We start from the raw sequence: 23866 nt of genomic DNA on the forward strand, positions 1-23866 counted from the left end.
GTTACAGCCAGGGCAGTCAGACAAGACAGAAGGGAAGCTAAAGTGGTCTCTCTCTCTCTCCCTGTTGCCTCCAGAGCCCTTGTGAACTGATGGCATGGGAGGGGATGGTGGGAAACCACACCCATCACCCTGGACCTAGCTCTGAGCTGAAAAGACACAAGGCAGCAGAGAGCACACGAAGGGAGAAGAAAACACAAATAGGGAGTTGTGGCCCTGGAACTGTTCTCAGCCCAGCCCAGATGGGGATGACAAGTCCGGGTAAGCAGAACCTGAAGAATATAGAATCTATACTCCAGAGGAATTCAGTGTTTGGATCCTGTGTAGCATCAAGTAACCACAGGAATCTGGTGATGTCATGACAACCAGGAAGAAAAAAGAAACACCCACTCCAAGATCTGGCTGATTATCTTCTAAAGCAACCCGAGTCAGCCTGACCTTACACCTGTCTCCCAGGAGACCAGAGACAGGAGAGCTGTGCTGGCTGCTGCCACCTGGAGAAACGGCAGGGCCGCTCTCGGGATGCTGGTCTATGAAGTCATCTCTGAGACACTCGGCGGGGGGCCCAACATTATGTAATAATATCTGCCCACATGTGTGCGTGGGTGCCTGCAAGCATCTCATAGGAACTGGTCCAGATGCACCAGAGAGAACATTGTCTTTCTGTTATTAAATACTGCAGTTTCTATCATCTGATTGTCATGTCAAACGTCAGTTTCAACCTGCAGTCCAAGCTTTACCATGTCATTCATTCCCTCACTGGAGAATTACCGATGGCTTCTACAGTCACATCTCTGTGTCAGGGGACCTGGAGGGAGCAAGGCTGAACAAGCCAGTCTTGACATCAGCACAGTTTCACTGAAGACATGGAGCTGTAAGAAATTAAGTAATAGTATAAGAGATAGGATGACTAAATATTAAGTTTGCTTGTATTAAAAAAATGGTGGCACTATCTCTGTGACTTTTGTGTCTCATTCTTCCTGTGAGTTTTCAGTTTGCAACACAAACTCTTTGAAGAACACAAATAATCTGAAGGTAGCAGAAGAGTGACGTGGGCGTGATTTTTTTTTAATCTGTTGCTTTCATTGGTTAATTAATAAAAAAACTGCCTAGGCCCATTTGATAGGCCAAACCTTAGGTGGGCGGAGTAAACAGAACAGAATGCTGGGAGAAAGAAGCTGAGTCAGGGAGTCACCATGATTCTCCCCCTCCAAACAGACACAGGTTAAGATTTTCCCTGGTAAGCCAGCTCGTGGGCTACACAGATTATTAAAAATGGGTTAGATCAATATGTAAGAGCTAGCCAATAAGAGGCTGGAACTAATGGGCCAGGCAGTGTTTAAAAGAATACAGTTTCCGTGTAATTATTTCGGGTAAAGCTAGCCGGGTGGCGGGACACAACCCCGCTGTTCCTCGTACAACAGAAGGGGGACAGAGGCCTTTCATGGCTGGAGAAGTGAATGTGTACATAGCTCATAGAGGAGGAAACTCAGAAGGGAAGAAGTTAGAGTAGGTGGAAGCCAGACCGCTATGGAAGACTGGCCTTGATGCTTGAGACAACGGGAAACTGAGGAAGGTTTTGATGAAGGAGTAGTACGAGGGCAGTGACTCTGTGTAGAGCCCCATGTCACGGAAAGATCCCCCATACAACATGGCTGGACTGACCATGCCAGCTGTCATGATGAATTAGTATAGGTTTCCTCATTACAACATAAGCATGATTGAATCACTGTACCCAAAATGAAACATCTGATAAAGTCTGAGCAATGAAACAAAACACGCATGCACACAGCAAACAATGGTCATTGTGAAAACCAAGTATGCATAAGCATCAGAAACCACAGGTTTGTGTGCAAAGGAAAGACACGGGTGTGTCACGGGGATAGCTCCATGCCTACCTTTAGTGTAGTGCTGTTTACAACAGCCAAACAGCCAGAATCAAGCCACGTGCCCATCAGTGGTTGAATGGGCAGAGAAAATGCAGCATGTATACTGAGAGGAATACTACCCAGCTGTGAAGCCTTGCCGTCTGTACAATACCATGGACAGAAGGGAATTGTGCTAGGTGAAGCAAGTCATGCATGCAAGTCAAATATGCCATGATCTTACTTAGAGATGGAACTTAAAATTGTAGAGTCCAAAGAAGTTGAATGTGGAATAGTGATTACTAGAGGCTGCAGAGGGCAGAGAGAAGGAAGGGCTGAGAAAAGCATAGTCAACAGGCAAAGTGCTAGTTATATAAGGAGAAAAAGATGGTGTTTTGCTCAAAGCAACCAGAAGAGAAAAAAACGTGAACATACTCACTATAAGTCCCGGTTTCTGGCCTCCATCTTTGGAGGCCCTGCCCCTGTGCCCGCCAAAACTTGACCCCTCCCCCGAGGACGGACAAGGTAGCTGCCAAAACCTTGACCACTCAGCCAGTCTATTTAAACTGCTCCCTGGAAAGTCCCTTCGTAGTTTTCCTCATATCTCTCCCCGCCACCCAGTATTCACTTCACAGCTTCCTGGTTCCCCTCTGGGCCACCCAAGAGCACAGGAATCCCATTAAACCTGGACCTCCTTTAATGCAGCTCATTGTCATTTGGCTTGATTGGGATTTTTGCATTAGCAGAGAGCTCTCATTATGAAAATTCCTAACACTCACCATGCTTAATATGATGTCTGTGCCAATTACCTGGACTTGATCACTATACAATGTTTTGAGTTGAAGCATCAGTGTAAGCATAAATATACAGACACCATTTATTATAAACACATAAATATAATTTTAGGTATGAGCAAATATTTAAAATAAAAATTCTAAAAGTCAAAGGAATCAGAAACATGCATTTATTGGTACTGTCCCAAGTTCGATGGACTAACAACATTCCATACCAGTGAGCACTCGGGAGGAAACGGATGTTAAACTCCTGGTATGGTTGGAAATTAGCATAGTCCTCTTGAATTAGGGGTCCAGAGTCTCCCCAGAGAAATGTGTAAGACAGCCTGGCTCCAGGTCTGTGTAAGAGATGTTCAGCCAGGCTCCAGAAAGGAAGTTTTGCTTTCCTTCTCCGTTGTCATGGTACCAGACAAACTCCTTGTTTGGACAGTTGTTTGCTTATTTGAATGAGTGAATAAATAACCCCAGAGGAAAACCAGTCAGGAGCCACTATTGGTCCAACATGAAGTGGAACAGGGACTTAGGAAGGGAGTAGTCAGCGGGCAAGGACAGACCCAACAGGATGATCTGTCCCACACCAGAAGTAGACACGTGACTGGATATAGGGAAACTGAGTTTTAAAGTCTGAAATCTTGGTATCTTAAAAATAAGAAAGAGGCCATCATCACTCAGCAGATTAGCTTGAAGTCTAAGAGGAGAGGTGGCTTGAAAAGCTTGGACGGCAGGACTATAACATGGGGTCAGACTGAACATAGAATCTGGGAGCTAAGGATCCGCTAAGAGGGAGCTTTCACTAAAAGTCCTGGAAAATAGTATCTTGCTTGTCCACTTCCACATGACATGGGCGTGGCAGAAGATACCCAAGGGACCCCCACCTGCCACCACATGCCACAGGCAGGGCAGACACCACTATGAGGAACAAGCGTGTGGTGGGAAGTCGGGAAAGAAAGAAGTGAAACCATTTGTGCACTTGAAGAGAGGCAGAACTGGAGATACTAGGGCGAGGAAGAGCCTGCACTGCCCCCTGAGGCCATGGTGAGGTCCTGGCCCATGCTTCAACTGAGGACCGTGTCTGGGTCTGTGGCCCTGTGGTAGCAATGTCTGGTCTGGGCTGCTACCTGAGGCAATGCTAATGTCTGAGGGCTGTGCAGAGTTGGCCCCACCCTTGCCTGGGCAGCATAGTAGAGCTGGCCCTGGTGACTGGAGTGTAGGAGAACTGTCCCAGAGGGCATGAGCACCGGAAACTGGCCCCACCCCTCACCTGGGCAGTGTGAGAGAACTGGCCCCAAAGTGGTGAGAGCAGGTGAGCTGGTCCCACTCCTTGCCTAGGCAACACAATAGAATTGTTCCTGGTGGTGAGGGTGCAGGAGAGTGGGAGGGCTGACTAACTCAGCTACCACCCAGTCCCAGATCCAGGACTTTAAATTGGCCCACCCAACATCTACCCCATCAGCACATGGAGGGACTGGTCCTGAGACCCAAAGCTGCAGGACCTCCATGACACGGGCGAGGATTCAGTATTGATGGTGCAGCAGAGGCCTCTGACCAGGCCGATGACTCATTGCAATGAATACTTGCAAGGAAAACTGGTAAACGCTATACTGTGACACACCACAGCTACCATGGTGACACTGTTTGTTTTCTTTTGGTGAGGGAGGTTGCAAGGGTAGAGGGTGGATACAGAGATAAGGAGGGACAGGGAGATGAATGGGATTGGGGTGCATGATGTGAAATTCACAAAGAATCAATAAAAAGTTTAAAAATATTATTTCATTGGGGGCTGTAGAACCAGCTCAGTGGTTATGAGCATTTACTGTTCAGTCATAATTACTGGAGTTCTGTTCCCAGCACCTACATCACGAATACCTGTAACTCCAGCTCCAAGGGATCCAATACCCTCTTCTGGCCTCCAAGGGCCCCTGAACACACATATGTACATATACCCATACTGACATAGATATATACATCTATACACAAACAAATCAAATCAAATCTTAAAAAGTGTTTCCATTATATATCCGAGAGGACAGGAGCCCCGGGACTCAGGAGACGTGGTCCTAAGTGAAGCTGGTGGGAGAGTCCACATGGGCTCATTTGTAGTGAAGCAATGATGACAGCCAGTGGGGATGAGGCGGGGACTCTGTGTCTGAGACTTTAAGCCAGCCTGAGGGTGAGTCCCATAAAACAAACAGCCTGAGGGGGAGTCCCAGCAGGCAGTTTCTACCAGCAGTGGTCCCAGCTTCCTTGTTTGTGCCACAGATTATAAGGCTATTATAATCCTCCTAAGGCTATTATAATCCCTGGAAGCATTTCAAGAGTCAAATAGTATTCATTTTCCATTACTGAAAGCAGGTAATTCTTATTTCTTCTACTATTCTATTTTATTAAATCCACACAAAAAGCGGAACTGTGTTTTAGCGGCCCACGGTCAGAACTTCAGTCTCTGGGGTTGGCTAGATAGACACCTAGAGCTGACACAGTGTTGTCTGGATGCCATCCGAGACGGAGCAAGAAAATAAGATCAGAGGTTTAAACTTAGAAGCAAGGTCAGTGATGATTTTGCTAAGTTTCTTAACGCACTGGAAACTGGCATCCAGGATGGCAGGGCGAGCTGTCCTGTGTCTGTTCACCAGTTACTCTATCAGAACTCAAGTCTCAAGTCCAAATGGATCAAAGACCTCAACATAAAGCCCACACTGAACCTTATAGAAGAGAAAGTGGGAAGTACACTTGAAAGCATTGGCACCACTTCCTAAATGGAACCCCAGCAGCACAGACACTGAGAGAAACAATTAATAAATGGGGCCTCCTGAAACTGAAAAGTTTCTGTAAAGCAAAGGACACAGTCAACAAGACAAAAAGACAGCCTACAGATTGGGAAAAGATCTTCACCAACCCCACATCAGACATAGGGGCTGATCTCCAAAATATACAAAGAACTCAAGAATTTGGTCATCAAAAAAAAAAAAGCAAATAATCTAATAAAAAAATGGGGTACAGACCTAAATGGAGAACTCTAAACAGAGGACTCTAAAATGGCTGAAAGACACTTAAGGAAACGTTCAACATCCTTAGCCATCAGAGAAAAGCAAATCAAAACAACTCTGAAATTCCATCTTACACCTTTAAGAATAACCAAGATCAAAAACACTGATGATAACTTACACTGGAGAGGTTGTGGGGTAAAGGGAGCACTTTTGCATTGCTGGTGGAAATAGAGCTGGTACAACCCCTTTGGATGTCAGTGTGGCAATTTCTCAGAAAATTAGGAAACAACCTTCCTCAAGACCCAGTAATACCACTTTTGGGTATATACCCAAAGGATGCTCAATCATGCCACAAGGACATGTGCTCAACTATTTTCATAGCAGCATTGTTTGTCATAGCCAGAACCTGGAAACAATCTAAATGCCCCTACACCAAAGAATGGATAAGGAAAATGTGGTATATTTACACAATGGAGTACTACACAGCAGAAAAAATAATGACATCTTGAAATTTGCAGGCAAATGGATGGATCCAGAAAACATCATATTGAGTGAGGTAACCCAGACCCAGAAAGACAAATATCACACGAACTCACTCATAAGTGGCTTTTAGACATAAAGCAAAGAATTGTGGATGCTTACAGTCATTTACAATAATTTTAAAGCAGAGTAACATCTGTAATGGCTCGGCTTGGCAGGAAGGACAAACTTTACAGTGTCAGCAGGAAATACAACAAAAAATGCTAATCTTTTAAGTGTTAATTTTTAAGTGCTGTGGTTTGTGTTTCCACACTGGTTCAGCTCTCAGCAAGCCCTGTGCTGCTGAGAAAGGCTGTGTCTTCCCTTAGTGCAAACACCAGGGGTCACTAACCATTCTCTTACTCACGCTCTGGGTGCCATTACACACCATCGTCCCTGCTGCCATCCGGAAATCTCCACTGCACAGGGAAGCAGCTTTCACACAAAAGTCTTTTACGAGAGTGGGGAGATGGTTCAGTGGGTAAAGTTAGCAAGAAATCCCGAGTTCAGATCCCCAGCACCCTCAGAAGCCAGGAGTGGAGACAAATGGACCTCAGGACACACGGGTGGCCAGCCTAGCCCCATGGCTAAGCTTCAGGCTCAGTAACAGATGGGATCTCCAAAACTAATGTGGACGGTGACCGCAGAAGGAACTTGAGGTTGAGTTTTGGTCACATACACATATGTGCCCACACTTGCCAGAAAACATCATATAAACACCATACACACAAATACATACAAAAAATTCATGAAGAAAATTTTTGTAAATAAATTACTATTTTAAGCAATTAAATGGTTTTTCTGTATAAACATGGGAATTTGTGCAATTTACAGTGTATAGGGAACTGCTAAAGTTGTTTTGTTTTTTAATGCTACCTCTAAGGACTCTGCTAGGACAAAGCCATTTGATCATACATTGTAATGTTTCCATCACGTGACGTTGTCAAAGAGAGCAGCTTCATATTTATCTAAGCATGACACCCATCAGTGAGGTCCCTTTGCCAGCCAGAGCTGTGAGATATCCCTCGCTCCCAAGTTAAGAAACTTCTAGTCAGTTAAACTACCATTGCTGGCCGTGGGTTGTTAAAATTCCTCAGGATATTTTCCTAAAATGCTGTGCTCAGCATACCCATCTATTGTCTCCTGCTGCTTTAACTGGTGTTAAGGGTTCTCAAATCCCTCCTTCCTGGTTGTGTCAGCAGTCCTGGGAAACCCTGGGGTTCTTCTCGCCAGTGGGGAGGTTTTCGACTGAGCTGTCTGAACATCAATTCTATGGCCACTTCTCAGCTCCTTCACTCGTTGCTTCCTGTGATTAAGCCCAGACATCACTAGGAGGCCCATGCCTGGTCGCTGACTGGTTAGTTGACTCAGGCAGGCCTAATGGTTGTGGTTTCAAAGTCTTAGGATGCTCCATGACTCGCTCTTCTCTCAACTTCCATACAATGCCTCCCTACCCACAGGAGCTGGCAGGCGCCAGACAACTGATGAAGGTATGGGGAAGGGTTCTTCCTTGGAGAGCGAACCATTGCTATAATGGAGAGTTGAGCCGTGTACACCCAAGGTGTGAACATGAAAATACATCTTCGTAGATATAATTAAGATGGAGCTATCATAGGATTTGCTGGCTACTAAGCCGGTCCGATTGGTGTCCTTATAACACACATACTGGTTGAAATCCTTAGTATTGGATAAAAAGGAGAGAGCAGGCTGAGTAGTGGAATTCCTCAGCCCTGTTTCCTGGCTACAGATGTATAGGATTAGATCATTTAAGAGCCTTCCCCAGCATAATGGACCAGATTCTGTTAACCCCTTTCTCTTTTTACTTACTCTTGTCAGGGCATTGTAACACAGCAACAGGAACAAATAACTAATACAGTCACCATTTCTCATCCATCGTGCGCTGGACCACAGTGGTTCCTGAAGATGGCCAACCCTGCCTGGTTCCCCACAACCAATAAACCCTGCTTTGAAGGCCTGTGATGGCTAATTGTGTCAACTTGACACAGTCGAGAGTCACATGGAAAAGGACTGTCTAGACCAAGTGGAGACCCCTTTCCAGACAACTCTACATTATGCCAATGGACAAACAAAGCCAACCATCAAGACAGTGGAATCCTGGCACACACATAGCACAATCCTATTGTGACAATGTGGTTGGGTATGTGGGCAAGGCTGGTAACTGGTAGCCTACCACCTGGGGCTCTGCCTGGCTGCCCTAAATCTGGATGGACAAAGCAATTTACCCACCAAAGTCCATTCTTTCCGAGAGGCTCCATCCTGATGCCATCACTGTGCACAGGTGGGAAGTGAGGAATGGGAATGACCAGGCTGTGCCCATATGACAGGATCTGGCACACTGGTGTGCCATGACTCACCTGCACTGCCCGCTGTTCCTGTCACACTCAGAAAAGGCCGCCTCGACAGTGCCTTTCCTGGAGCAGTTGCAGGCTTCACAGCCAGCCAGGGGGTGGAAGTTGAAGGCATTCACCTCACAGACTTCACACTGGGGTCTGACTGTGCGGGGTGGACAGAGGCACTTCCCCGTCACCTCTTCACAAAGGCGTCTGCCACAGTTGCAAGCTGCCGAGGGACAAAGAGACACTGCATAAGAGTTGGACTATACAGAACTGGGATTTCCTGGAGTTCCCGTGGAGTTTGGGAACATGTTTTCTTTCCCCTTGTGTGGGTGTCCATGCTGATCTAAGTCAGTCAAACCAAGGCTCCCAGGAGAAAACAGTGTGCGGCCCCCAAGTGAGGAGCAGCTGGACTAACTGGCTCTAGGCTAGACACTCCACAAACCTACCAGGCTGCTGGCATCCCATTCCAACATGAGCCTCCAAGTAGGGAACGACATTCCACAGCCTCCCAAAGCCCTGCAGGTCCCGGGCCCATGGTCAGCACAGTCTACAGCAGTGACATTCTTGTTTGTTCAGACAGAGTGTCCCGTGGTGCTCCGCACACCTGTAGCTCTCACTGCCACTGGCGGCATGGGCTGAGCCAGGCATCGGACCACAGGGTAGCTCTTAAGTAAAAACACGAGGGTTCCTAATTTAATGAGTATACACCCATGAGACTTTGAATGTCCTTTCTGAACCAAGTTTTCATTGGATCACACAACCTGAAAAGGACTTTTGAGAGGAAAGGGAGCAAGTTATCCATATGATAAGTATACACTCACATTTATGTTAAGCCCTTGAGCCTTGCCGCTCAGACCACAGTGTGTAGACATGGGGCATGAGCTAGCCTGCATGTTTATAAGGAATACAGTGTCACTTACGCTTGCAGTGTGGAAATCCATAGTGGCCTGTTGCACAGCGCGTACACTGCCTCCCGATGACGTTGGGCCGGCAAGGGCACTGTCCGCCCTCAGGATTGCAGTGCTGGCCGGCAGCCCCAGCAGGGTGACAGTCACAAGGCAGAGCACCGTTATGGTAAAAGGCTACCAGGGACCTTGCCGCATTTTTACAGAATCCAGAGGCTGCCTGGGGACTGTGAAAACAGAACCATTCATAGTGATAACCTAGGATATGCGTCTTTCCTCAACTTCCCTTTCCAACTGGGTCCACCTGGCAGCATCTTTGTGGGTGGGGCGTTGAGCACTAGAGTTTGGGAAGAAGTGAAAAATGGCCCCACTGTGGTTTCAGCCAGTGACAGCACCCTGTCCCCAAGGACTGCTCGAGGAGAAGGCATCACAGGAATGGCCAGTGGGAACCTGGTGTGAAGCAGCTGCAGGACGAGCTGCGGTGTGGAAAGATAATGGAGACGGGATGATGAGCTGAGAACTGTCAGCTACTGAGCCTCACAGTCGTCCAGCCAGGCCGGTCATCTCCCAGATAAGGGACCTTAGCTGTGGTCATTCCCGAGAATGAGTGGTGTGGAGCAGATGAGATGTGGGGCCTTAGCTTTTACTATCACTGTACAAGAAGAGCCCGTCTTCAGGACCTCTGGAGCTCCTGGCTCCTTCTAGAAGCTTCTAAGGGGCACTGGATTCACAGCAGAGCCGGTAGTGGGGCTTTGTGCTCTTAGCACCTAGGGATGAGAGAAGACAGGGCACAAGGACACGGCTCTGGACAGTCCCCATCACAGAGGTGATTGCCAGGGAAGGGGCCCTGGGTAGGATCTTTCAGTATATACAGCAGCCAGTAGGAATTAGCAAGGTGCAAGAGATTCTCCTAATTGGTCCCTAATCCCGAGGTGAGGGTAGGCCTCTGCTGAGTTCAAGGTTGATTGTGGTCACCTTGCTCAGATGGTACATGTCGAGGTCTCTCACTGAGTGGTGGGCACAGTGAACGGCATCACCTTCCTGAGACACCAGCCCCACTGCTCTCCTGGGTGGTGGGGAGAGGCCGACTCCAGGCCAGACTCTTTCCAGACCTCCAGCTTGGGATACAATCATGCCAGAGCCCTCCCACAAAACGACACTCACTCAATATAAAAACTCTCTCCTCCACAATTGCTGATGAACTCAAAGGACTTGTCCACTGATGTTCTGTGAAGTATTTGGTAGTCATAATTCTCCGCCGGCACCACTAGAACACGGACCTAAAGGAAAGCCAAGGCCAGAGAAGGAGGAAGAGAATGAGCCCACATCCTTTCCTGTTTATCCAAATGCCAGCAAGATTTACAAAGCAAGCACAGCAGCAAACCTGAGGTGGGGTAAAGACTCAGTGCAGTTGCTAGGGAACAGTGGGCACAAGCAGGACTCTGGAAGCATCTGCTCCAAGGAACAAGGAACCCCAGTGCTGAGTGGTGGTGAGTTCAAGGTACCTAGCAGAGCCTGTCGGGGTGACTGGGGCATCACATGACACATGTGTGGGACTCCTGATTCTCTGGGGGCCACTGCTTTATATTTTAAAGGTAAGCAAACTAAAGCTGCAGAGCCAACAGGGAACCTATTATCGTGGCCTTCCTCTGAAGTTTATTTAGTATTTGTGGTGTAAATGAGAATGTCCTGCATAGCTCATGTATTTGAGCATTTGATTTCTAGCTGGTAGCACTGTCTGTGGAGGTTTAGGAGTCATGGCCTTGTGGAGTTTGTAAGTCACTGAGCCAGGCTTTGAGAGCAGAACCCAGTGAACTATTCCAAGCTTTCTAGACATCCTTAAGGAAATGCTGAATTAACTCTGAGAGAAAGAGAGAGAGAGAGAGAGAGAGAGAGAGAGAGAGACAGAGAGAGAGAGAGAGAGAGAGAGAGAGAGAGAGAGAAGGAGGAGGAGGAGGAGGAGGAGGAGGAGGAGGAAGAGGAGGAGAAGGAGGCACAGGCACAGACTGGAGGGCCACAGAGCAGAACCCAGTGAACTCTTCCTAGCTTTCTAGACATTCTTAAGGAAATGCTGAATTAACTCTAAGCCAGGCTCACTGGTCAACAGGATTTTGTCAGGTACAAAAGTAGGTAGAAGATTCTAGAAAAGAGCACAAGAAAGCCTGCTGGCATTGTCAAAAATGGCAGGTCTGTGAGCTTTTGAATAATGACTATGGCCAGAGAATGAAAGGGGTGTGGTGATATTGTGTTTATGCTTTAACAAATACAGCTTGCCTGAAGATCAGAGTGTGGAGTTAGCCACACTAGTAGCCATAAAGCCAGGCAGTGGTGGCACACAGCTTTAATCCCAGCACTCAGGAGACAGAGGCAGATGGATCTCTGTGAGTTCAAGGCTACACTGGGCTACACAAGATAGAATCTGTCTAAAAGAAACAAAGCTGAGCAGTGGTGACTCACACCTTAGTCTCAGTACTTGGGAGTGGAAACAGGAAGTGGTACGGCTGGGCAGAGAGAGGAATATAAGGTAGAGGATTCAGTCTGAGGAATTGTAGAGACAGGATACCCTTTTTCAGCTGAGGCGTTAGCAAGGTAAGAGTTGTCTGTGACTTGCTCCTTTCTCTCTCTCTGATCTTTCAGCATTTACACCAATATCTGGTTCTGGGGTTTTTTTTTTTTTTATAAAGACCAATTAGAATAACAATTAGTGCAGCAAAGGGGGAACATGGGACAGAGGAGGCATGGATGAAAGATGAACTAGAAGCGGGCAGTAAGGGCCATTAATTCCAGAGTGAGGTGGAATGACCTCCAGAATGAAGTGGATGGACCAAAGAGATGCAGGTAAACAGAGCAAGGACCTGGACCAGAACGAGGTAGGTTCATTAATAGGAACAGATGAGAGACCCTGGAGAAAGGTCAGGCAAGTCAGAGGAGACCCCTGGTGGTCAGTTATTGGCCTGGAGTTCAGGCAAGATCAAGAGTGAGTTCAGAGACACGGGTGCTATTCCCACAAAGCTGGAACAGACGCACTAGGCACAGATGATGTTCACAGGGATACATCACAGGGTCTCAGAGTGGATCCTGGGGACATCGACATACGGAGCTCAGGGTAAGGAAGATCACTAAAGGAGGACATGAGAAAGTGACAGTAACCAGGAGGGTAGAAGTTTCACAGAGCGGCCAGTAGGGGCAAGGAGTAAGCGAAGGCTGGGCAAAGGCCAGTCACTTAGTCTCTGTCATTCCTATTCTCCTGGCTGTGATTGTCATGTGGTTTTATTTTTATGGGTTTGTAAAACATACTTTTTCTACAAATAACCAACTTCTCCACTAAACAGAATTAATTCCTAGGAGACAGTACTGGCAGGAGCCTAACATACAATGGCTGACCAGGGAGCACACTGAAGGCTAAGAAGAACGCACCAGCGTTAAGGACTTTCCTTCTGGAACCTTCACCGTCACAGCTACCTCTGCTTCTGGGATGTCGAACTCCACCTGGCCATTGGAGATCACTTGGTTCCGGCAGCCCAGTAAATGAGGGCAAAAGGAGGCAAGGAAGGAACCTGAAGAGGGAGTGGGACACGCTGTCACAAGTCTGCAAGGACAGCATCAAGCACATGTCATGGAGCCCGCTCATGACATCGGGAACAAGTCATGGAGTCCGCTCATCAAGGCTGCTCACCTGACCGTGGTCTTCCTCCATCCACAAAGACCTCTATGGGGAATGTTGGGTGTTCTGTTTGATAAAAATGGATGACAAAGACATGTTGGCCCGGGTGTGGTATCAGTCCTCTCAGGGTTACTTGATTCTAAGAGGACAAAAAAAAGGGGGTGGGGAGACTCTCAAACTGAAGAACTTTGAATGGTTAGGACATGAGATGTTGCTATAGTTAGTTCCTACAAAAACTCATGGCGAGAATTAATTCTTCAATGCAGTCTTGAGGCGCAGAGTTTAAGAGACGCAGTTAGATTATGGGGCCAGAGCCTGGTAAACAGATTGAAGACACGTACAGAAGTGAGTCCTTTCCCCACAGGGTGGGATCAGAGTGAACTGTTAGAAAAGCACCCTTTTTCTCTTGAACAATGGCTACTGGGACACAAGTTCAACCATGTGGCACCTTCAGCCGTGTTATGATATGCTAGGGATCCTCGCCAGGTCTTGTACTTGCCGGCCTCTAGAACCATGACCTAAGTAAAACCCTTCTCTCTGTAAGTTCCCCAGCCTCGGCACCTTGCTTCAGCAGCTCTACAAACAGGCTAAGCAGCTGAAGCAAGCTCGGTGTTGAGAAGACAGCTGCCAGATTCCTACAGACGCCTTCAGACAAGTGGTGATAGCAGCTTTGTTTGCAATCACACACAGCGAGAATTAGATGCAAACCAAATGTCTCTCACCTACAGAATAGAGAAACTGAGGCACAACCAGACATTTGGGGATGATTAGGGAAGGAGGCTTGGTTAATCATGCCAGAAGACTGGCGGTTAGTTATGGTTTTCCTCACCCAGCACTCTGGCTGGCACTTCTGGGTGCCAGGGCTGCGCATGCACCAACAAGTGCTCAGGCAACTTTCATAGCCACCTCAAGCTCTTGAGCGCAGGCGTGAGCCCCGGTGCGCATGTGCTAGGCAGCCTTTAAAAGCAGGACACACCCCCTCCCTGCTCTCTCCCTGGTCCAACTTCCTCTGCCTCTGCAAGTGTCCTCTCTCTTAATAAATTCCTACAGTGGGTTTTGTGATCCATCCTCACTCGTGCCGGGTAATTTCAGTGGTATTTATCAAAGCCAAACACACGACAAAGCAGTTACATGCCTGGGTACATGCCCAACAGAAATGTGCAGTGTGTTTGCCGAAGAACTAGATAAACACGCTGCCAGCCATGGGACTCAACACATGAGTTTGTGTAAGAAGGAGTAGGCTCCCATTTTTTGAGAAAACTTTTGATTACATGACAAATCAACATGATGCTCTCCTTTCCCCAAATCAAGCCATGCCCGGCTTTCTCTCTGTGTCTCAGACCTCCTGGGGAATAACCGCTGCTGCCTTGAGTTAGATTCTCCTCAGGGCCTGCCTGAGGTCCACTATGCAGGCTAGAACACATGGTTCATGTTAAGACAAGCCAGAGCCTCTCGGCAGACAGGAGGAATTCCAATCAGACCAGGTTAAACCAAATTAAATGCCCGTAACTAACAGACGGTGGTCCCATGTGGCCGGGAGAAGGGGGAAGACAGAGGAAGCAAGCGCACGCAAACCTAAAACCAGGAGTGTCCTTTCCCTAAATACCCTGTGGGGGTGGTCCTGACCCTCCCAGGGGAGGGGTCAGCGCTTGGCAGGCTGGGAGTTGGAGTCCAAGCACTCGGCAGGCTGGGGTGTCACTTCCAACTCAATATTACATTTAAAATGTTGGTCATAAATATCACCTCAGCTCCTTGTCACACCCCTATATCCAAAGACTCCCTGCCATGCTCCCGGCCACCCAGGACTGCTGTCTATTAAACAGAGGCATTTAATTTGGTTTAATCTGGTCTGACTGGAATTCTCTGTGCCGGTGGAGAGGCTCTATTAGAAAATATTCCTAACAGTGCAGAACTTACGCACACCCCAGAACTAGTCCGGGAGAGCACTTACCCTTTGCTCTTTGAAACTGAAAACTTTTCCTTCAAGACCCTACCTTGCTGCCTGTGGTATGGTGTAACTCTTCCAGCATTTTGTTAACTGAAGGCCCTGTCCCTTTCCCTTCCGTCAGCCCTCCCTATGTGTTATCCCTGATGGCTGTCGCTCTTGAGGAAGCTAATCCCACAGCCTGAAGGCTTGCCTTCTACCTCAAGCTGTGGTGTTGTAAAACCCCTCTGCAGGTAACTTACCTCAGCTTCTTTTCTGGGAACCTGTAATATCCTTACTATTCATAGCGATTACTTCTTTATACACGTGGACAAGCTGGTGAGGACACATTGGTGTGAGTGGAAAGTTGAAACCACACAAGCTCTAGCTGGTGGGGAAGGGCACCCACCTCATTCTGGGTACACCCTCTGCCACTCCCCACCTGCCACCAAGCACAACTGAGCCCAGAGTTCTACCCTGTTGGCCTAAGAGAATATGCCCTGCCCTGCTCTTTTAACTCAAAAACTATGGCAAAAACACCACTGCCACAGCTGGGAAAGTCTAACATCTTTCAAACTATTTTTGTCACACTGGAATGGGGCCATAAGTACCATAGCAAACATTCAGTGGCTAGAGGGCGACTTTCAGGAATCTGTTCTCTCCTTCCACCAATATCCCAGGGATGGGACTCCCATCATCAGTCTGGCCATCGGTGCCTTTTTTTTTTTTTTAACCTTGGGAGCTGTCTTAGAGGCCTCTATCTATCTTCGAGTGAGGGCAAAACCAGGACTTCATTTCAGCTCCCCCCACCCCTAGCTACAAGATCTCCTATGAGAATGTCTGGTCCCCACAATTTCCTTTACCAAGTCTGGCGGTTAGATAAAAGACATCATTCCCTCAGGGACTTGAGAAAATAGTTCCTGCCTCTAAAAGGAGTCAGTCTCCTTAAGTCTGGTGAAAGGAGCTTTAGGCTCTCTATTAACCTGCACCTATCAGCAGATGAAGGTTTATGCTGGGCTAGCCTCTAGGCTCCTTCAAGCCCTACTCACAAGCACCTGGTATACACTTCAAAGCCTTCACCCCAGTTTACCATCTCCCCTCCTGCCATGTACCCCCTTAAAACCTTGGAAAACCCAACCACTCTCCCCCTCTCTCTGCTGTCCCCAGAGAGCCTCAGTGGTTTGGAGGGCAGCTGTTTTGGCTCCTTTACTGCACCAGTTTCATTTAGACAACTTCCTCCATTCTTTCTGCAGTCGCGGCTAGGGGGCCTAGAAGAGCCCGCTTGGGTTCATGCAATAATTCAGAAAGCTGTGATTTTTTAAGCGATCCTGTGATTTTTTTTTTAATGGCGTGTTGCAAAAGCACTTCACGACCTTACTAAATTTAACCGCCCAGGACTAGATGATAATTGGTGAATGTCTATTGAGAATTCCCCACCTAAACGGTTAGGGGATGCCTAACAATTTACAGGCTGCACCAGCTCTTCTCAAAATTCTACACTCCATGTGGGGAGAAGAACCAATACTCCACCACGTCAAACAGCCACTGCCTATGACAACAATAGACTCTGTAACGTGCTAACTTACTGAGTGTTCACGGGGACAGGTGGGGAGGGCAGGAGTAGCCCTGAGTCGGGGCTACCCAGGCTGCACTGCCACACTGCTCAGTGAACGACAGCTGAGAGAGGACGTTCCCAAGTCTTAAGGGGCTAGGATGGGTAAAGACAGATGACTGGCCCCACTCCAGAGCCTGGGATGAAGGAGGGTGGGGGCACCCCAAACAAGCCGCAGGGTGAAGTGGATGCTGCCTGGTGGAGGTGGGGGTCAGGGGGTGTCGCACTCTAAGAACTACGGGTCTAGATACAACACTGGAGGGTGTTCCTACCTGTGGTGCCTTCAGGGTGACACCATCTGCAGGAGGGGCAGACTCCTGAGACAGGAGAGGGAGAGGGCCACCTCTTGGAGCATCCAAAATTACGGCTGTTGGAGGAGTTTCGTGGGCCAGGGGGACACAGGTGACACTAAGGAATAGAACACTTTAAAATATGGTTGTGTTATAACAAACAAACAAAACACATCGCATGATGATCATTGGCCAAGAAACCCGGAGGCCAACTGCTGCACGCCAGGGGAACCAGAAGAACCCATGGAAGGTGGAGGTCTAGGGACCCTTGCATGGCAGCACAGGTGTGGCTGCTGGCCGTAGCACAAGCACCTGTTCACCAGGAAGTTAACACAGAAAGAAGATCTGCATTTTAAAGTCCTGCAAACCAGAAATTTATTGGCATTTGCTTCTCCTGAGCAAACTTTAGTTAATAAAATGAGATCACTGTAAAGACACCATTCCTCTCTCTGCAGGAACGCTGCTCTGAGAGACAGCTGTGTGCCATTTGCCTCACGGCTAAAATGGCGCTATGCTGGTGGATTCGAGAGTCCTAATGTGCACATGAGTTTCCATGGCTGAACCTTTTAATTATTCTTGGATCTACAGCAAAACAACACCCTAAAACCCACAACAAGCTCTAATTAGCTAGTTCTGATAGCACAGCTCCGAGATGGAGCATTATTTCTGTTTTTTCAAAAGAAGAGCCTAGACGCCAAGATTAAAGGATTGGAACAAAGTGAGGCACAGAGCAGAGCTTGGCAGACCTGCACTTGAGGAGCAGGCCTAGCTGTTTCCCCTGGCCTTGCTCTGCCTGTGCCATGGTGTATGCGATGGGACTGACAACTGGGAAAACCTACTTAGCTGGACCATCTATTGTCCTTAAATTAAAAAAAATTTAATATGTGAAAAATTGTGAATATGTGTCTGTCCATGTGTATGAATGCATGTGTACATGTATGTGAAAGAGTGAGTGCTTGTATGTGTGAGCAGAAGCAAGAAGAGGGTATGGGGTAGCCTTCTCTACCTAGTCTGTGTTTGAGGCAAGGTCTCGCACTGAGCTTGGGGCCTGTGTGTTGGGTAGCCTGGAAGCCATCAAGTCCTAGTGATCCTCCTATCGACGCTCACCTTGGAGCGGGGCTTGCAGGTGTGTGTGGGATGCTTAGCGGGGCCTGGGGCGTGTGCAGGATGCCCAGCGGGGCCTGAGGTATCTGTGGGATACCTAGTTCGGCTTGTTACATGGAGGCTGTAATCAAAACTCCAGTCATTGTGATTGCATAATAAGTTTTTTTAACTGGCTCTTCTCTTTTTAACATTCTATAGTAAACATCAGTGTCTTGCCTTATATTGCAGTTAGGCAGACGCTGAGCACCCCAAATCCCAAACTCCAAGTGATCTAAACTCTGAAACTTCTTGAGCACCAACATGATGCTCCAAGCAGAAAATTCTACTGGTGACCTCACGGGACAGATCACAGTCCAACAGAGGCACACCAGATACACTGTCTGCATTCAGCTGCAGGTGGTGTGAGAGGCTGCGTGTGGTGCATAATTCATTCCGTGCTTAGACTTGGGTTTTATCCCCAAGACATCTTATTATGTATTTGCAAATGCTCTAAATTCAGAATAGTTAAGGTCCTGAGCATTTCAGGGAAGGAATCGCCAACTTGCATAGTTTCATACTTACATATATGACACTAGTGTTCAGAGTATTGGCAAGGAAGAAAGGAGGGAAATGAAGGGTCCAAGAAAAAAATATAAAAATGTAGAAATAAAGAAATACAAAGTTGTAAGCCTAGGAGAATGAGAGCAGACTCTCATCAGCTTTCTCAGCAGCTTAAGGATTAACTATTAACAGTGGGTTACTGTGCTTTACAACCCACAGCTCTATTCACAAGGGCAAAGCATCTCTCTGCAAACTGAGAGATAGTCTAAGATAGTATCCCAGCCATCCGTGATTAATGGCAGATATGAGCTGAGTTAACCTTTAGGAGGTGGATATACATGACCTCTGGGTTATGCATTATCCCTGCTACATGAACCTGGCAGCATCAAAGGGGAGAGCACAGAGCTTCAGTAAACACCGCCTGGAAATGCCAGGGAAGACGGTAGGTCAAGTACAAACACTAGTTTAACTGAAAAACTCTGTTAATGAAGATTGTAAAGTAAGGCAATCTGTACCTGAGTTTTACCTCGAGATTATAAAAATTCCTTTGTTCAGACCAAATGCTTGGTACCCCTACTATAAAAAGGTGGGTTCAGAAACTGGCCTTGGCCACAGCCTTACAAAAATCCATCTCTGGCAGTGGTCCCAGATAGCTGATAAGCTTTTTGTGCCCCATGGAGTTAATTTTTTATTTTTTTCTTGAATAAAGTTTGCTTCCAGTCTATTAGACTTTGGTGGTCTGTCCCCATCTTTGTGCAACCCCTATGGACCCAACAGGAAACACATTACCTTGGATTAGCAAGCGGTCCATAGCTGGCAATACAGTGGACTTGAGGTCTCAAATATTCAGTTGAGAATTCTTCAGTGGGTATAATACAGACCTGATACTGCCGAGTGAGTAAAAACACACAACGGTTACTGGCAAAAAGCTGCACTCTCTTAAAAGTGGTTATTAATAAAAAACACAGCCAGAAAATGTCTATTATTTTAAAGTGGCGAAACTGCAGGATAGCAAGCATGCAGCCTCCCCCCAGGCAGCAAGAAAAATCCTATTTCTTATTAGACAGGATCACTGACTACATTGTTGTTGGAATAATTGCACAAATACGTCAAAGAACAAAATCATGGGAAGGTTCAAGACCAGCTCTGTCCAGGGCTTTTGGATCATGGGAAGGTTCAAGACCAGCTCTGCCCAGGGCCTTTGGATCATGGGAAGGTTCAGGACCAGCTCTGTCCAGGGCCTTTGGTGCCTCTTTTTTTCTCTCTGACTTAGGGCCAGTACCGACACCTGAAATGCTTCCCGAGGGAGAGAGGCAGTGAACGGCCAAAGAGCCTGCTGTTTGAAGACATGGCCACATCTGGGGAAGCACTGTCTTTATAAAAGGTGTCTTAGATTGCAGCCCAAAATTGGACTTTGAAGGATTTGTCTCTACTGCCAATTTCTGGGTCACATAAGAAATTCAGTCATTAAAGAATCTCTTATTATTACAATATCTCTTATTGTATTACCAACTCAAAGTAGTTGGCAAAGTAGTTCAGTCGTAACAACAAAAATGTATGTAGTAACACCAACACTGGGGTGTCCAGAGGGCAATGCCCCCTCCTTCATGGAACATTCATGCTAGTCACCCTGATCTTCAGTGACCTCAGGCCACTTTTCAGAGGACAAATCCATACTTAAAAGGCTGAGGCAGTCCCGGGACAATTTCCGAAGAGGAGACAGTTGGACTCACAGAAGGAAAAGCACCATTTCATAATAATAATTTTTAAAGTCTGATTCCAAACTAGCCCTTAAATTCCAAGTTTTTACTTACTCCTGCTAGGCTAGGCACAAATATTTAAAGCACATTCCCCCTGGCATTTCCTGGGTGTGATGCATGCTTGCTGCCAGCAGTAACAGGAAGCTGTTTCACACTTAGGTAATCTCAAATTCTCTGAGACAGTTCCTGTAAATCTTACAATTCCTTTTTCAGGGAGATGCTACTGTTGGTCACAGCTCCCCCATCACATGGGTGGGCATGAATGCCATTTAATCTGTCCCAGCTGGCATTTAAATTTTAAGGTGTATATCCACCTAGCTGAAATATAGGGTACTACTGTATAAGCAGTTATAAAACTTAAACAGCTGATGGACCGTTCCAAGAAACTACACAGAATGGTAAAATGGAACAGAAATTAAATGATAACCCGTGTCATTTCTGTACCAGGACATAATAATAATAGAGTAGAAATGTAATGATTAAAGATTTTTCACTTATATTAATGATAAAAATTAATGAAATGTGATTTTTTTGTGTGGGAAGCATTCAAGTTTGATGACTGACTTTCTGAGGTGACATGAGGAAGACTCAAGAGGAGAAAAATAGTTAACTGTCAAATGTTGAATTTACAGATAAGATGAAATTGCAGCCCACATTTTAATAAGCTTTTAAGAAATGCAGACAAGAGCAGAAGACTTGTAGAGTTCGTGGGCTAGATGAAGGCGTACCAGGAGGAACTTGGCCGTGTGCACCTTGAGCCGAATGTCTGCATCTGCCAAGAGCTGGTACACAGCCGTACGACTCCGACTGTCAATCACCATGCTCCTGCAAAGAGTGCTGCAAAGGGGAACAGAGCTGTTTTAGCCTGGCAGCCGGCAACTGGCTCCCTTGCTGTGCACCTCATGATCTTCCACTTAATCTGCTTGTAACTAAGTGAACCAGGGGCAATTTTCCCGCATGACGAGTCGAAGAGGGATGCAGTCTACTATAGTTTGAATCACCCAAAATTCATTTTGAAATGCAATTGCCACTGTGACCTTTCAAAGGTGGCCAGGGAACAGAGCCTCAGCTCTGTGGGCGGATTGCTGCTACCGCGTGAGGGGGCTGAGCTGTCACAGGGATGAGCCGTTATGTAAACAGACCCTCATGCCCTCGTACACTCTGGCCCTTCCAGCTCCTATGGCAGAATGACTCAGCACAAGAGCCTCCCGGCAGATGCTGACTCCCAGCTTCCCAACAGTGAGACGCAAACCTCTTCTATTTATAAAATCCCAGGTCTATGCTATTCTGCGCTAGCAGCACAAAGAGACTTAGATTCTGACCACCATCTCTGCGGACAAGAGACTTTCTACTTCAGGCAATGCTGTACCTCCCAGGCCTGCGGCCTCTGCTGCCCATTTCCTCCTGGGTGACAGAAGGCATGGCTAGTCATCAGGAGAAGGGACCCTGGGCAGGGATGGCCGAGCTTTGGGAAATTTGCCAATATTGTTTGGACTACTCATAACTCAAGTTACCCAGCAGTAAGCATGGCTAGCTCTACCAACACAGGGAAGGGCACGTCAGATGGTGTTCAGGGCTGCCAGTTTTCTTCCCTAGTCCCTTTGCACGTCTTCCGCTGCTCCCCACCCTTCCTCTCCATATGGGTGAGAGACATTTTGAGACCCTTTTTTAAAAGTTACGGTTTTACATCATGAAATCTGGCTCTGATGAGACTACTAGGAAGCATATCTAAGGCCATTTCCCTTTGAACACATAAATCTGGAGCTAAGAATAGGGTAAAACAATATGGCCACCCCTAAGAAACACCTGAAATAATTTGGTCAAGGATGCTTCAGAAATGACTAAAAGGAGATAAAACATGCAGACTCTAGCAGAAGTTGGGCACAAGCGCAGAAACCTACAGCCGGTGCGGAAGTGCAACTGAAGCGGCTCTTTCGGACTCGAGTGCCATCATGGGAGCTAAATACATTGATTGCCTTGCATTTAGTTTTATCATCACCCCTGAAAAGTCTCACTAAGAAATAGACGGCCGTGGTTTATCATTACGGGTCGCCGCACTGCGGGGAGAACACGTGATTTATCGCTGCATCACTCTGGAAAGTGAGGCTCTCGTCGCTTTTCTGCTGAGATGTTCTGTCTAACAGAGTGGTTAGAAATCACTTGAGACATGCAGGGGAAAGTTCAAACCTCAGCAGGAGACTGCAACGCTGAACAGGCCTGTCATTTTAAACTCGCACCCTTGCAGGCCGTTAGCCTTTACTTGACCCCTGTGACCTCTGAAACATTAAAAAAAAAAGGAAATATTTTGGCCCAGTAAAAATGTCCAATGCGACTCTCCTGGGTTAAGTATGAAGCAGGCAATCTCTAGTCTACTATGACGCTGTGCTATTCTAAGAACGGGTTTGCTAAGCACACTTAGATGCTCTTATGTGCCGAAACATGTACGGCGTCATACAGCCTTCCTCATCAGAAAACCTGAATGGACAAAATCACAGAGAAACCCTGTCTCGAAAAACCAAAAAAAAAAAAAAAAAAAAAAAAAAAAAAAAAAAAAAACCTGAATGGAATCCTGCAAGGACCCTTCCTTTCTTTGGCTTTGTAAACCTGCCTGTCAGGGCAGGTATGATGGCACATGACTATCCCAGCACCCAGGACACTGAGGCAGGAGGATCATGGATTCAAGGCCTCCCTGGGTTGCATAGCAAGACCTTCTCTTTCCAAAACATATACTCCACCAACTTGGGCATAGATGATCTTGGAGTTGGGAGGTTAACTGGAGAGTCACTGGAGTAACTATGGATAGTCCTCCATCTTTTAGATTCTGTGAAAGGAATCAAGCCTGTGCTCTGAAAGATGGGAGGAGTCTAAAAGCTCACCTGGAAGCTGGGCTCAGATAGAGAAGCTGAAGAAGCCTTGTGGCCAGTACACCCAGGACTCTGGCACGCGAGGTCCTACCCATCGGGGAGTACACATTGCAGTGTATGATGCCAACTGCGTGTGAAACTCATATATTTAGATAGTGAGAGGCAGTTCTGAGAAACTGCTTCAGGCCCATCCCATGCCCTTACAGCCCACCTACAGAACTGAGGAGATGGGTTTGGTGGGGAAGTACTTGTCTGCCATGTGGATGGTGCTGGGTCTGAGCCTCAATACCACACACATATCCAAGTATGATTCTTCCTTTATGGGATCTCCATAAAGGATCCTGAGAGCCCTCAGGATTTATTTAGGATCACTAAGAGCATAACATTAATTCAACAGTCATTTTCTCAGGCCTCACAAAAATGCCTATGTTAAGCTGCTCTTTTCATCCATTCTTTTCATTTCACATCCTGGAAGATGGGCAGCTACTTCAATTATCTCAGGTTTGCCATAAAACTTGAACAAAGGCCAACAAAACGTTGAAGGCCCTGACCAAGAGCTGGTGTGCTCACTGCTGCTAGTGTGTCCAGGGACTAGAACTTCAGGTGAGCTCACTGCTGCTAGTGTGTCCAGGGAGTAGAACTTCGGGTGAGCTCACTGCTGCTAGTGTGCCAAGAGACTAGAAC

General features: G+C 47.0%; 1 protein-coding gene across 2 annotated transcripts in view; it reads right to left on the reverse strand.

The window, feature by feature from the left end:
- Positions 1 to 23866, reverse strand: part of Lama3 (laminin subunit alpha 3) — a 218522-nt gene that overhangs the window by 86397 nt on the left and 108259 nt on the right. For both annotated transcript variants that reach the window (XM_041659963.1, XM_041659962.1), the window contains exons 25-32: positions 21047 to 21155; positions 19348 to 19445; positions 16897 to 17032; positions 13101 to 13227; positions 12842 to 12981; positions 10589 to 10704; positions 9440 to 9651; positions 8538 to 8742 (exon numbers count right to left, since the gene is read on the reverse strand). In XM_041659963.1, the coding sequence (XP_041515897.1) occupies positions 8538 to 8742; positions 9440 to 9651; positions 10589 to 10704; positions 12842 to 12981; positions 13101 to 13227; positions 16897 to 17032; positions 19348 to 19445; positions 21047 to 21155 (1143 nt within the window). The remainder of the gene's footprint in view (positions 1 to 8537; positions 8743 to 9439; positions 9652 to 10588; positions 10705 to 12841; positions 12982 to 13100; positions 13228 to 16896; positions 17033 to 19347; positions 19446 to 21046; positions 21156 to 23866) is intronic.

Source organism: Microtus oregoni, unplaced genomic scaffold, assembly GCF_018167655.1.
Source record: "Microtus oregoni isolate MIOR12 unplaced genomic scaffold, Mior012 000011F_ref0000422, whole genome shotgun sequence".
NCBI classification, from domain to species: Eukaryota; Metazoa; Chordata; class Mammalia; order Rodentia; family Cricetidae; genus Microtus; species Microtus oregoni.